The sequence below is a fragment of the Cyprinodon variegatus genome, unplaced genomic scaffold (genome assembly GCF_000732505.1).
Source record: "Cyprinodon variegatus isolate N-32 unplaced genomic scaffold, C_variegatus-1.0 Scaffold141, whole genome shotgun sequence".
Lineage (NCBI taxonomy): Eukaryota > Metazoa > Chordata > Actinopteri > Cyprinodontiformes > Cyprinodontidae > Cyprinodon > Cyprinodon variegatus.
Window position 1 is genome coordinate 1,168,232 of NW_015150594.1, and position 13,109 is coordinate 1,181,340.

The following is a 13,109-nucleotide window of genomic DNA, read 5'->3' on the forward strand; positions in this document are numbered from 1 at the left end:
AAATTGTCATCAGTGAGGACACAGAAAGGCAAGAAAGTAGAACGTTATTCCTTTATTTGTGTGATACAAAATGGACTTATAAGACAACACGATACAAAATAGAAAAACCATGGCACATGATGAACACAGGCTCAAACACATCCAAAGTTGAACAATACTGCTTTGGTATCAAAAACAAAAACACTTAATAAAGTGCAAATTTAATTTTCCATTCCTCTTTAATTCCTCAGTTAAATACATTCACATATTTGTTGTCCTTTTTAATAACAAGAATTCTTGTTCACTGCATTTCTAACCTCTCCTTGGAACTTGTGTTGAGACATATTAAAGTGCAGGTACAGTATCCATGCCCCGTTTGTGTTTGAAAAGCATTCACAGTCGGCTATAAGCCAATTGTCTGTTTTGTTTTTTTTTGCTCTCTCTTTTCTAAAAACACACCCCTAAACACTCACACACACACATGCACACACAAACCAAATCCTTCCACACGCACCAGAAGCACCTTTTTAGACTTCACTTGGGGACCGAGACCGATAGGACCCATTAGCCTGAAAGCAGCCACACAAAAGCATGTATATAGAGCGCTGGATCTCTGTGTTTCTGTAGGCGTAGATAATGGGGTTGATCATAGAGTTATAGGTTGCAGGCAGCAGTGTAGCATAGGTGTACACAGATGGATACTCCCTCTCACCTACAAGGCAGTAGATGGCAAAGGGGAGCCAGCTGGCGCCAAAGGTCCCCAAGATGATGGCCAATGTGGACACCCCCTTTTTGGTGGCAACATAATGGGACGTGGCAAAAAAGTGCTGCTGCAGGGCGATCTGGTGGGCATGTCGGCATACGATCTTGCAAATCTTAAAATAAAGGGTCAGCATGAGCACGAATATGGCAAAGAAAGAAGTGGCTAGGAGCATGACATTGCTTCGGGTCAAGGGGCGGACAATGCTGCATGAGGCTGGCTCATGCAGGCAGTTCCAGCCCAGCACTGGCAGCAGACCCAGCAGCAGAGACACCCCCCAGGTCACGATTAGCATCAGATGCACATACTGCAAAGTCTTGTCTGAGAAATATGTGAGGGCATTGTAAAGGGAGAAGTATCGGTCCACAGTGATAGCTAGAAGGCTGCTGATGGATGCAGTGAAGGATGTCACTAGAAAGCCAACAGTGATGAGGCTGATGGTCTCAGAAGAAATCACATACTGGAACACAAAGTTCAGGATTAATCCCATGCCAGCCAGCAGGTCTGCTGTGGCCAGGCTCCCAATTAGCACAAACATGGGAGTCCTTAGTGTGGGAGTGTAGAAGATGATTGCTACCACAATAGCATTCTCACAGGCGATAACGGTGCCTGACATGCACAGCATGATGTCCCATGGGTTGATAGGAAATTCTAATGGAGCGGTGGAAAACTCTATGCTGCTGTTGTGTTGGTCCAGGGATTCAGCCTCCATCCATGGGACAGGTTCTGTAGCTGCAGAGGAGTCATTCACAACCAGTGACTCGTTCATAGCTACACACTGTCAAAGAGCAAGATAGATTTTAGGACAGACTGAAACATTTTATCATAAATAAACCTTTAGCTAATACTATGCAGGGCTGTAAATGACTAATTCTGCTAAAAAAGGACAAAACTTGTCTAGGAATTTGAACATTGCTGTTGTTAATTCATAACAAATGTCAACTCAGCACACTTTGAAAGACAAATCTCTAAGTTATAACCAGAAATACACAGTCAATACAAGCATTCATAATTACTCAAATGATATAATATAAAATCCAGGTTGATTCTTCTTCAAATTCACTACTGTAAAATTATGCTGATTAAATAATGCAAGTTAATAAATAAGGTTATATGAGGAGGCTCAGCCTGCTGCGTTGGTTTACTAACTTTTTCAGTCATTTAACTTTTGTAAAATAATACATGTAACAGAGCACAATAACCTAACAACATATATTGAAAACAAGAACATTTTTAGCTAAACAAGTCCTCCAGTTACAGTAGGATCAGAGGTTTTTCAGTCTTGAACACTCAAATCAACCTTCAAGAGTTTTAACAGTTTTTTTGCTGCTCTCTACATTTAATCTATGATCAAAAGCTCCTAAATGTTTTCAGTAAGAAACAAACTTAAACCCTATCACTATGAGACATATAGCTGAACATAATTTATTATTATGCATTCTAGTAAATTATTCGACCAAATCTTTTATATTTGACAAAACATCTTCATGTATATTTGTACTATTGTTGTTGAAAGCTGTTAAGAGGTTAAACAGTTAAGAAGTATATTCAAACTTGGGACTTCTGTACATAGAGTACAAAAGCAAAAGAACTGTCCTTGGTCCTGAAAGCATCGTGTCTCAAAAAGTCCAGCAACATTTCAGCTAGTAACAATATTCTAAATATTTAAATACGCAGTCTGTGCTGTAGTGGTTATTGCTGCAATAGTAATAAAAACATCCTTGTTTCATTTGAATAATGAAAAAATAATCCCAATTTACTACTTCTGCTGGGTTTCCTATACATATTGTGATTTAAAGGATTACATTTATAGTAACGCTCTAAAAAACAACAATAAAACAGAAATGAAACCTAATGATATATATTTTTTTAAATCCACTTTTTTATTTAAAGTTTAGACAACCTACCTTTTCAACAAAGATGTATGAAGTGGAATTTTCACTCAAGCTGAACCTTAGATCATAAAAATATGGGGAAAAAATGGTCCTTTGGTTCCTCTCAGGTGAAGCCTTTAATCTTATTGTGCTTCCCAGGCATGGGACAAACACCCAGGGCAGGAGCACCGTGAAGCATTGGCTGCTGTTCAGCTTGATGGAGAGAGGTGAATGTAAGGAGGCGGGTGTGGATGAGGAGGAGTAGACAGGGCATGACAGAGTCATGTGAGGAACGCTTTAAACTGCAGGGACAGTGCGGGGAGGGGGAGAGTGAGAGAGAGAGAGAAAAGTGCAAGGCTCTTTGTCCATCCGTTACATTAATCCAGCAAACAGCTTTGTAGAAAAGCTACAGGCAGGTTTGCTGCAAAGCAAACTCTGTTACTGATTTTGGGAACCTTATTCTGCTTGTGAGAAAAGCAAAATCTTTGGAAACACATTTGGTTTGGTAACCTAAAAATGTACTACTTCTGAAAAAAAGCATGCCAAAAGACACAGAATAGCTCAGACTGCTCATATTCTGTCTAACTACCATTTTAAAACAAAAAATTTAAAAACCTCACAGTCACTTACTGTATTGATTCTAAAGTTAGTGGTATAAGTTGTAAGAATAAAGTTTTTTAAAACTCAGGGAGATCTATCCTGTAAGGCTGTAGCTCCAGGGCTGCCTCCGTCCCTCTGTATGGTTGACTGCGTGGTCAATTTTTAAAGTCAACCGAAAATTTTTAAAGAAAACTTTGCATAGTGGATTTTATACTTTTGTACATTTCCTGTATGTGATATATACCCATGTGTTTTATCTGTGAAAAGTGCTTTATAAATAAATTGTACTTATTTAGATAGGTATACATGTTATCGTGTTTCTGTCATTGCAAGCCATTTATTGTTGGAAATGAAAAGAAGGTTATACGGCCTGGCTTTTGTGTTATCTTCTTTACACGTCCACACTTTAACTTGCTGGCTCACAGTTATCAAGCTTGTAGACATCTTAACTATTTTTGTTGTTCTTTCATTGAGAGGGGTGTCTGCTTGGGATACCTGCCTGTCTAGCCAGCTTTTGCTATCTGTGAGTCACACATCTTACTATTTTTTTTCTCTCCCAGTTTTCTAAACAGTATCAAATTGTTTTATATATAACAAGCATGTCTTTCAACCTTACATACGTTTTGAGACTCTGGATACATTTTGTTTAGTAGGAATAAGGCAAAAAAAAATACCCTTTGAATTGTAATTATATTGTAATTATAATTATTTTAAAGGAACTCAGATAAACGTTTCACTGGATTACAACCAAAATACCAGACATCTGCTTGTAGTAAGATCATTTGAAAATATAACACAAAAATTCAAACTGCAGAATTTGCTTCCACTTTGCTTCTGTTAAAGCTAAGCAGTTTGTGTTTGGTTCTGTTTAAATGCAGAATGCAAATAGAAGGGACGGAAGGAGAGTCTCAACAGCAGTAAAGCAATATGGAAACCAGCTTTGGTTTCCTGGTAACTATTGTTTAGTCAGTCTATGTCTGAGCTTGGGGGTTGCAGAAATAGGGGAGTCGTTATTCATGAGTTTAGCAGTGGCATGAAGTGGCTAGTATTCTATATCAAAGAGACGAGAAGAGACCATGCAAACAAAATAGAACAAATTCATGAGTCATTTTTATCTGCCTGGTTAGACTATTATTACACTTAACTGCTCGATCCAAATATTCAACCTCTGCTAGAGAGGCCAGCCTGTAACAAGCTTCTTGAATATATCTGTAGCTGCTTGCATTTATTCACCAACACCCATGTGTTCTGTGAGAGGTTTCAGGATAATGAGACGTCTGCCATTACAGACAAATAGGGACCTTTACGGTAAAAGCCTACCTTTGCTCAAGAGATCCTTCCTTTGGGAAATGAGCCTCAACTGTCAAAAGTGTGTAAAAAAGAAACAGCACAACTACAAAGGGGGGTAAACACCTGTCTAAGCAAACACAAGGCAGTGACTCACCCCTCAATTCAGGAATGCAGTTACAGCGATAAACAAAAGCAAAATTCAAGCATATCGCTAATAGGCAGTGAAAAGGTCAATACTAAGAGACCGGCCTGCTCCCAAATAACATTTAAATAAAGAGACAACTCAAAGCACAGGTGTGGATTTATCCCTAAATACTTATGGGTGAACGGTTCTAATGTAAAAATTACACAAGGCAGAGGGAGGCAGTATGGCTTGGTAGCAAAACAAAAACTTGTCTCTCATAACTAAATGGAGACACAACAAAGAAGTAACACTTAATTTTAGAAGGACCTACTTCTCACAAAATAAAAGCAATTGTACTTTATGAAAAACAAAGTGTAACTCACACAATTTCACAAGAGATGTCATGTCATCGCATAATGATGCCTGACCCACTGTTCTGCGATAAGTATGCAAATGTCATCCTGACCTGAGTTCTCCCGAATAGGCAATTGTAAACAAGCTTGATTAATGTGAGTACTAGCAGCAGGTAAGCAGTGTTAAAGTTTTATTTTTTTACACAAGTGGAGGGAAATCTGTGTAATTGCCAAAGAAGATTGTTGAAGATACATACATTAGTGTACAATCAGAACTCATCATGAACAAGGAACCAATTGAACAGCTCAGGATGTGAATATACTGTAAAAACAGGGTCAGGTTCTAAAACAACATCTCAAACCCTGAACAACTTGAGCATTATTCTTTAATTCTTCCCCTGAAAATAGAAATACTTTGGCCTTACCTAAACTTAAACCTGCAAAGACATGACCAGTCAGCTTAACTGACAGGTTGGCTGAGGAGAACATTACTTACAGGAGCAGTTAAGAAGCCCAAGAAAACTCTGGAGGCACTACAGAAATCAGCAGCTCAATCAGTAGAAACTTTCAACAGGACTGATAACCATTAGCCACGAACTTCACAAATTTGGACTTTTTATGGAAAAGTGGCAAGAAAGCAATTCATGAAAGTTCTTGTTGATGGGAAAATGGAATTCACGACTGCCAGAGCCTGTCAGAGGCTGCAAAACACATGCAGCCTTCCAGCAGAGCAACATCCATACAAGAAAATGAGGGTGACAAAACTTTTAAAAATCCTTTTGCATCCAAATTCCTTTAACCTCACTGTTACAGACCAGTTTGTGGCTGTAAAGTGACAAAATGAAAAAATATCCATCTTTGTAAGGAAGGAAATCAGAAACCTACTAACTTGTTACCTTAAAGGTGTTAAAAGTATAGTGGAGAATTTTAGCGCATTTTTGGAAAGACCCGCCCTCTCCTCTAAAAAAAAAACAAATATGCACATAAACAACCTGGTACCCACTCCCGAGAGGGACGCCTGTTAAAAGCATGCAAGAGTGTGCACAAACCCATTTCTCCTCGTGCACGCTCTGTTTAAAAGTTGCTGTTTGCATCGCTCATACAAGCATACTTTCCAAAAGAAGATTTGCATTTTTTCCAATGTCAGACTCACCACCATTTAGGTGAAAGTTGGGATGAGCATGTGGGACGGTCTTACGTAAGCATATCACCAGAATGATTGACAGTTAGGAGGACCACTTATTTTTAAGATCCACCCAGAAAAAGAACATCCTCCATTATAACTTTGATATACCTATAGCATCAATAGTAACTGAATTGTAGGAGTTTATTGTGCTTGAGGGACAGTTTGTTTGCAGCAGTTCACAAACTAATGCTGCCTTCATGTGGACCACTTATTTTGATGATCCACCCGGAAAAAGAACATTCTCCACTATACCTTTAATGCTAAAATTTGTCTTCACTTTGACATATTTTTAACAATTTTATGCAAACAAAAAATATGTAGGAAATCAAACTTGAGATTAAAATACAAACATAATTGTTTAATTGTTATAGGTAGAAAAATCCTTAAAAGTCTTTTATTTAAATGTCCTTGAATAAAGACCTGAAGCTTTCAGGGAATCCTTGTCTTTTTAGTGTTTAAACGAGATCCAATGGGTTGCAATTGAGTAAACCGATGTCAAAGATCTTTTCTTTACCCGAAGAAGTAATTGTGACCCAGATTCTCTTTGAAAAACATTGTTGAATTAGATGGTGTAGAAGGTTACACAAGTGTTCTGTTTCATAGTCAAAGAGTTCAACATGTACACAAACAGACTCATGCAGCAGTTTCTTACAGTCATGCCAACTAAGGTAAAATCCCACTACAACATTCTATGTTTTATTATTGCTTTTCCAGAGTAATCAACAGTTTACTTTGAACAAGCTTCTCCACCAACGCTTGGTCTCCTTTCCTTGGTCTCCTGGATGCTGACAGAAATTGTAGTTTTTCCACTATGATAAAGTCACCAAATCTTAGGCATAAAAAGAGCTTAAAATAAGGATATTTTTTACATACTTTGAACAGGCCTTAAAACATTTCTTTTTAGCAAAACTTTTGGTCCCCCTTAGATGTTTCTTTTTTCTCTTTTAAAACAGCTTTTATTATTTTGTTTTATATTTTTCTTTCATTATATATATATATATTTTAAATTTATTTTATTTCTTTGTATTTCTTTTTGAATGCTTTTTTAAATGCTTTTTTTGTAGCACTTTGAGGCCTTTTTGGTGAAAAGTGCAGTATAAATTAAATGAATTATTATTATTATTATAGATGAACAAGGTGATCTGCCAATGGAATAATTATGTTTGCCCATAAAATAAGAAAATTAAAATTAGACAATTAGATATTAGAAATAAGACTAAGAGATTTTTTTTTTTGAAACATTAATCATCAAATTCTATTGGGCATTTGTCTTTGTTACCTCCTCAAATCAAAAGAAAATACACTTATTTAAAGAAAAATTTACTTAACATTTCACAGGAGATTCATTCACTACAAAAAGATCTAGAAAAAAGTCAAAATTTCTTACATTTAGTGTATTTATCCTTAAATTTAATAGTAAATAATATGATCTGCCTATAGAATGAGTATTTTGCCCTTAAAATAAAATAATTTGCATATTATGTAATACTATTCGAATTAGATATGCACTTGAAATAAGACAATGCAATGTTTTTTTATTTTAAATGTGAATTTTCTTGATCCATTGAAAAAGTGACTCACTTACCTGCCTAAAAAATGCCCTTTTTTAAAGGAAAATTTACTTATTTAGATTTATATATTTTGCTGTGTGCCATTGATAACCTCTCAAGCAGCCTTTTTAAAAAGAAACATGAACAATTTACAGCTGATATGTTTATAATCTTGCTAATATTTATATATATATATATTTTTTAGATTAAAAGTATTTCTATATTTGTTTCAAATCAATGTGTTGACAATATTCAGTGCCTTGCTTCTGCTTTAGTATTCGAAGACCAGTTTAGAGAAAGAAATTGGATATGTGTCCCTTATCTAATACCCAGATAATGGAGACAATATGGTGTGAGTTATGGCGTCACACCCAAGGTGTTGCATGCACCATCACATCACTGCTTCGCAGCAAACAAAGAATCCATGAGAAACCTGTGATTGTGACGCAACCCAAAGTCATTGAAAGATCTCCGCCGAGGAAGGAGAAGCCTTCTCAGTCCACCAAGAGGCTCTTGTCACTTCAGGTGAAACATGTCATTACTGGATTACTGACATCAGTAACTCAATCTTTGCTCATCGCAATTAAACATCCTTCAGTGATTTGGAATGCAGATCAACTATTCTTTTTCCCATTCCTCTAACATTTTAATTTCAGAAATGAAGAAGTAAATCTTTTCATTTAGTAGATCACATCCAAAGCCATGCTCTTCTCTGCTCCTCCTCTCTCACTCTCACGTGGCACTAATGCAGTTGCCGGTGGTCAGTCTGAATGACGGCTGAATGTTTACAACAGGGAACATTTCACATTTTCTGACACCTGTGTTTGAAAGCTGAGAGCTGAAAGAGTGTGAGGGGAGAGGGAACAAGGTGTAAGGCAATAAGAACGTGAAAGCGGATAAGGAACTAATAGTGTGGGGAAATTAACACTTAAAAATGCTGCATGAAAGGTACAACATAATGTGTTGCAAATTGGACAGGGACAATGTCTCACTGAAGCATGCATTATCTTTTGCAGAGAGAAGGACATCACAATATGAGAGCTTCAATTTTAAACTTGATAAGATGTTAAAATACATTCCTAAAAGAATCAATAATAATAAGATAATTATCACATTAATATAAAGGTTGATTAGCTAACAAGACATAAAAAGAGAATGAACACCGAACCTTATCAAATATATTAATCTCCATCGGAATATATAAAATAATGGTAATTTATTGGAATAATTTTGATTGTCTGAATACTGGTAATGTGTTTTAGGGAAACTTTTGAAAATATGTAAGAATCTGTAGTTTTCAAACAGAGGGTCTTGGGGTCATATGCTAGAAAAGAGTCCTGCCAAGGCCAAACAAATGGCTATTATTGCACACACACTTTACTCTTTGAGGACAGAAATTTTCCAAACACGCCAAGACTGGCTTGATCACCATCTTTAAAAAAATTATTAATTTAACAGCTATTCGTCATTTATGCTTGAAAGTTTGCATAACCCGCCATTAAAGAAAATTGTAAATTCACACTAGTGATTTAAGTAATGCAAAACTGAAAAAAAGGAAAACATTTTTTTACTAAATTAAACTTAATTTTGAATTTTAAAAAAAGTCTTAAAAACAAACTCTCCCAGATGATTTCGACTACCTTGCTCATGAGCAGTGAACCAACATACCTGTCAACAGGTGCAGAAGTCTGACTGAACATTTCAATAGTTGCCTCAAAGTGCTGCTCAACAGAATATAAGTGTAGGAGCTCCATCAGGCCTGTTTACTTGTTAATATATATATATATATATATATATATATATATATACACACATATACAGTATATTTTACTGGCAGCTCATTTTTTTCAGTCTTTGATGGATGGTATGTAAACTTTCAAGGTGTTTATGTACTTAAACTTTATTAAAGGTTTTTCATTTTATTGATCCTAACAGCTTTATAATTCTTACATTAGCACAAAATATCGAGGAAGATCTGATGACTTCATCGAAGGTAGCATGAAGGTAACTGTCAACAGTTTTGGTCAGAATGGTGAAGTTTACAGGTATGTTTAATGCTACTCTGTGCGGTGAATGTTGTATGAAAAAAAAAAAAAACAGTTAAAGGTAAAATTACTTAATTTAGTTTTGATAAAAACGTGTTTTAATTTATTTCCATACATATCCTTAATATGTTTATACAAAAACAAAACAGAGAACAACATTGTAAGTCACTGTAGTTCCATTGTTCTTGGTGAACATTACCTTATATGGTGAAAAACAGATAAATCTTCAAATATATATATAAAAAATAAACAGGCATTTTAAAAAATGATAAAACACAATAAAACTTTAAAAAAAGAAAGAAAAAAGATTCAACAGAGATTAATCATTTTTCTGCTTCTTGCAGCTCTTGCAATTAACGCCAATGGAGACATTAGGATGGACGAGACGCTGCAAGCACTCAATGAGATTCAGAATCAATTTGAAAAATTCATATTTGCTCAATATTTAGCTACTGCAAAATAAATATCTGATTAAAACAAAGACACTGCAAAAAACAACTAAAGGGCTCCTTAGATGTAGACTTGTAAAGCAGGTTAATATAAATAAAACAACAAAATCTATTAAAACAGATTATATAAAAAAAAAGGCGTTTTCTGACTTTATTTTTTATCACCAAATTCAGCAGCATAAAGGCCTTCTATACATCATTAACAAGAGAGATGTATATACCTTACACTCTGACACCAGCTACAAGAGAAAACATTTAGTTCACCAAAAAGTCAGAGCCTTTGTAGCGTTCCAGTTGTCGTGATCTGGGTTTTACATGTATCTGTTCTTCACGTACTCCCTGTACATCAGCATGTCGTCCCTGCACAGCGCCCTCACCTGACCCTGACCCACCATCACATGACTCTTGAACGTTTCGTGGCTAACTCTGTCCACCTGAGGAAGAGAGACGGCGTAGATGCTGTCATCCTTGAAGCGTGACACTGGTTCTCTAAAAGTAGAGTACAAAGAACATAAAAAGCAACCTGTCAGACCAATCATGTAGCAGTAAGAGACTTACTCAGGAAAAAAAAAATTCCTCTCTACATTTGCAGCTAAATATAGACTGAGGCAAAATAACTATTTTTTTGTGCAAAAAAATAAATAAAAAAATCCTATTTGAAAAGCACATGTTCAAAGCAGTAGTTAATGGCAAAGCTGATAATAAAAGCGAGATGGAAGCAGGGGGACTGTTGGGACGGGCAGAATATTAGATGTTTTCCTAGAAACTAAACCATGTGTCTCCGTCCAAACAGTGGATTAACAAGCTTCTTGTCGGATGGTTCACTCATTTGGTACGACAGCAGCTGGAAATCACACACAAGTAGAACAAAAATAAATAAATAAAAGTTGAGGTATAACAGTACCTTGCTGGTGGTGAGTTTTCTAATGTCAAAAGGCAGACAGGTAGACACTAAAGCACGCCTTTGTGCTGTTCAAAAGACCAGGGGCAACAACTTTCAGGAATTAAGAACAAATAATCAGGTTGATGTTGGTATCAAAGGGCCGATTAAAGACAAAATTAACCACAGATTTTACTTGAAAGGTAATCCATCAAAATAAGATGAGACAGTAATTAATATTATACTGAATGGTCAATCTGCTTTCTTTAAAGGTATAGTGGAGCATGTTCTTTCATCAAAAAAGTTGTCCTGCTAATTGTCAATCATTCTGGTGATATGTTTACGTTTGTACTATTTTTCTGATAGGAACTGTCTATTAATCTACAGCTTTTTTATTGATTTTATATTAAAAGTTTAACAAGCATAAATAACTTGATAAAATGGAAAAAAAATATATATATTCGGATAAGCAATGTTCTAAGGTTCAATGGTCTTAGTTGTGTAATTTGTGGAAGTTTTGTTACAGATTTTGTTACAGATTTCATTAAATTAAAATAAATGACAGTTATTAATCTGTTATTAATCGGTGTAGTGTTAACAAAAAAAAAATATAAAGAAATGTGCAGGTGGAGCACAAAAAAGCTACAAGAGCTAAATTTAAATATTTTCTAGATATATTTTCTATGCGAAGAAACAACAAAATTAATGATTTTACCAGGAGCTCCCACAGTGAATCATATTTAGTGTTTTTGTCCACCACATGTTATCTCACACTGCGCTGTAATCCTCATCAGTGACTATCAGTGAGAAAGGAAAATCATATCATCATCTTTGTAATGCATCTCGACAGGAATTGGCCACAACATTCATATCGTTTCCACTTTTATCTCCATCAATTGAGTCAGCGTTGCCTATTCCTGATGGATCAATAGAGGAACTGCACAGAGGGAGGTGAATGAATAACGGGCCCCTAACAGGAGCCACACGTTCGTGGTTCTATAACAACTTAGAATAGCTCTGTTGCGCAACAACCAGCACACCTGTCACAACCTGTGGACCTGACAAGGGGACTGCCGATGGAAGCTGCAAGGCTGGAGGGGGGTGGGGGTGGGGGTTGGGAGAAAGGGGCTTTGAAACCTGCTTCTTACTCAAAACTTGCTTTTTGAAAAGATGCATCAAAGAGGCTAAAAGGACATATTTAAATCATCTCCAGTAGATTCAGTTTATATTTTTTTTTACCCTTGATCTTTCTGATAACTAAAAGATGATATTATTAAGCAATCTGCAGATCAGCATCAATGCTTTTCCTAACCACACGTGTTCAAGTCTTTAGGAAGTCAAACAATGCACATAAAAACATTCAATTATAAAAAAAAAATTTTTAAATTGACCTGGCCTTTCAACAATTTATGAATACATCAACCTCTGACTTCTACAGATTTACTCAGAGATGTCTGGAAAACCTTCGTCTTTCAGGGTTAACTCCTACTATGTGCATAAACGTGCTTCTACAGTACACAAGCGGCATTTATACTCATAAGGCAACGTAGAAGTGCAGCACAGATATATATATATATATATATATATATATATATATATATATATATATATATATAAAAAGACTGCCATGTGAATTTCTTTTATGTATTCCTGTTAAAGTTCTTTTTTAAATGTTGAATATCCAGAACATCTGCCTATTTTCTATTTTGTTTAACCTGCTCTGAAATGTACAAGGTGATTAAATTATTGCACATCCAAAAGCCAAGTTGTGGTTGTCGCTATTGAGAAATTGATACCCATGTTTATAAGTGAAGCTGGTAGTATTCCCATCAGAAAAACAGCAATACTACAATAACACAGCAACTTAGAAAAGTATTCATATGCTGTTAACTGTGAAAAATAATAAGATATGCTTTTTGCAATATTTTTTGAAAAGTCAGGTGAAATACTGTCAATTAAAATCAAATGTGTTTGTTAATTTAATTCAGTTTCAATTCAGTTTATTTATATAGCGCCAGT

General features: G+C 35.7%; 2 protein-coding genes across 2 annotated transcripts in view; both read right to left on the minus strand.

Moving 5' to 3' along the window:
• Nucleotides 1-506: 506 nt before the first annotated feature.
• On the minus strand, nt 507-2,813 carry gpr6 (G protein-coupled receptor 6). Its single transcript, XM_015376771.1, has 2 exons — nt 2,647-2,813; nt 507-1,517 (listed from the first exon to the last, which is right to left on the minus strand). The coding sequence occupies exon 2, from the start codon at nt 1,506-1,508 to the stop codon at nt 507-509; it is 1,002 nt and encodes a 333-aa protein (XP_015232257.1). The 5' UTR covers nt 1,509-1,517; nt 2,647-2,813.
• A 7,108-nt stretch (nt 2,814-9,921) lies between these two features.
• fig4 (FIG4 phosphoinositide 5-phosphatase) overlaps nt 9,922-13,109 on the minus strand; it is a 71,067-nt gene continuing 67,879 nt past the window's right edge. Inside the window, exon 24 of the mRNA XM_015376749.1 lies at nt 9,922-10,699. Coding sequence (XP_015232235.1) covers nt 10,522-10,699 — 178 coding nt within the window. The 3' untranslated portion in view covers nt 9,922-10,521. The remainder of the gene's footprint in view (nt 10,700-13,109) is intronic.

Excerpts from the sequence above, each read along its gene's own strand:
- gpr6 (XM_015376771.1), bottom strand. The coding sequence starts at position 1,508 with ATGAACGAGTCACTGGTTGTGAATGACTCCTCTGCAGCTACAGAACCT.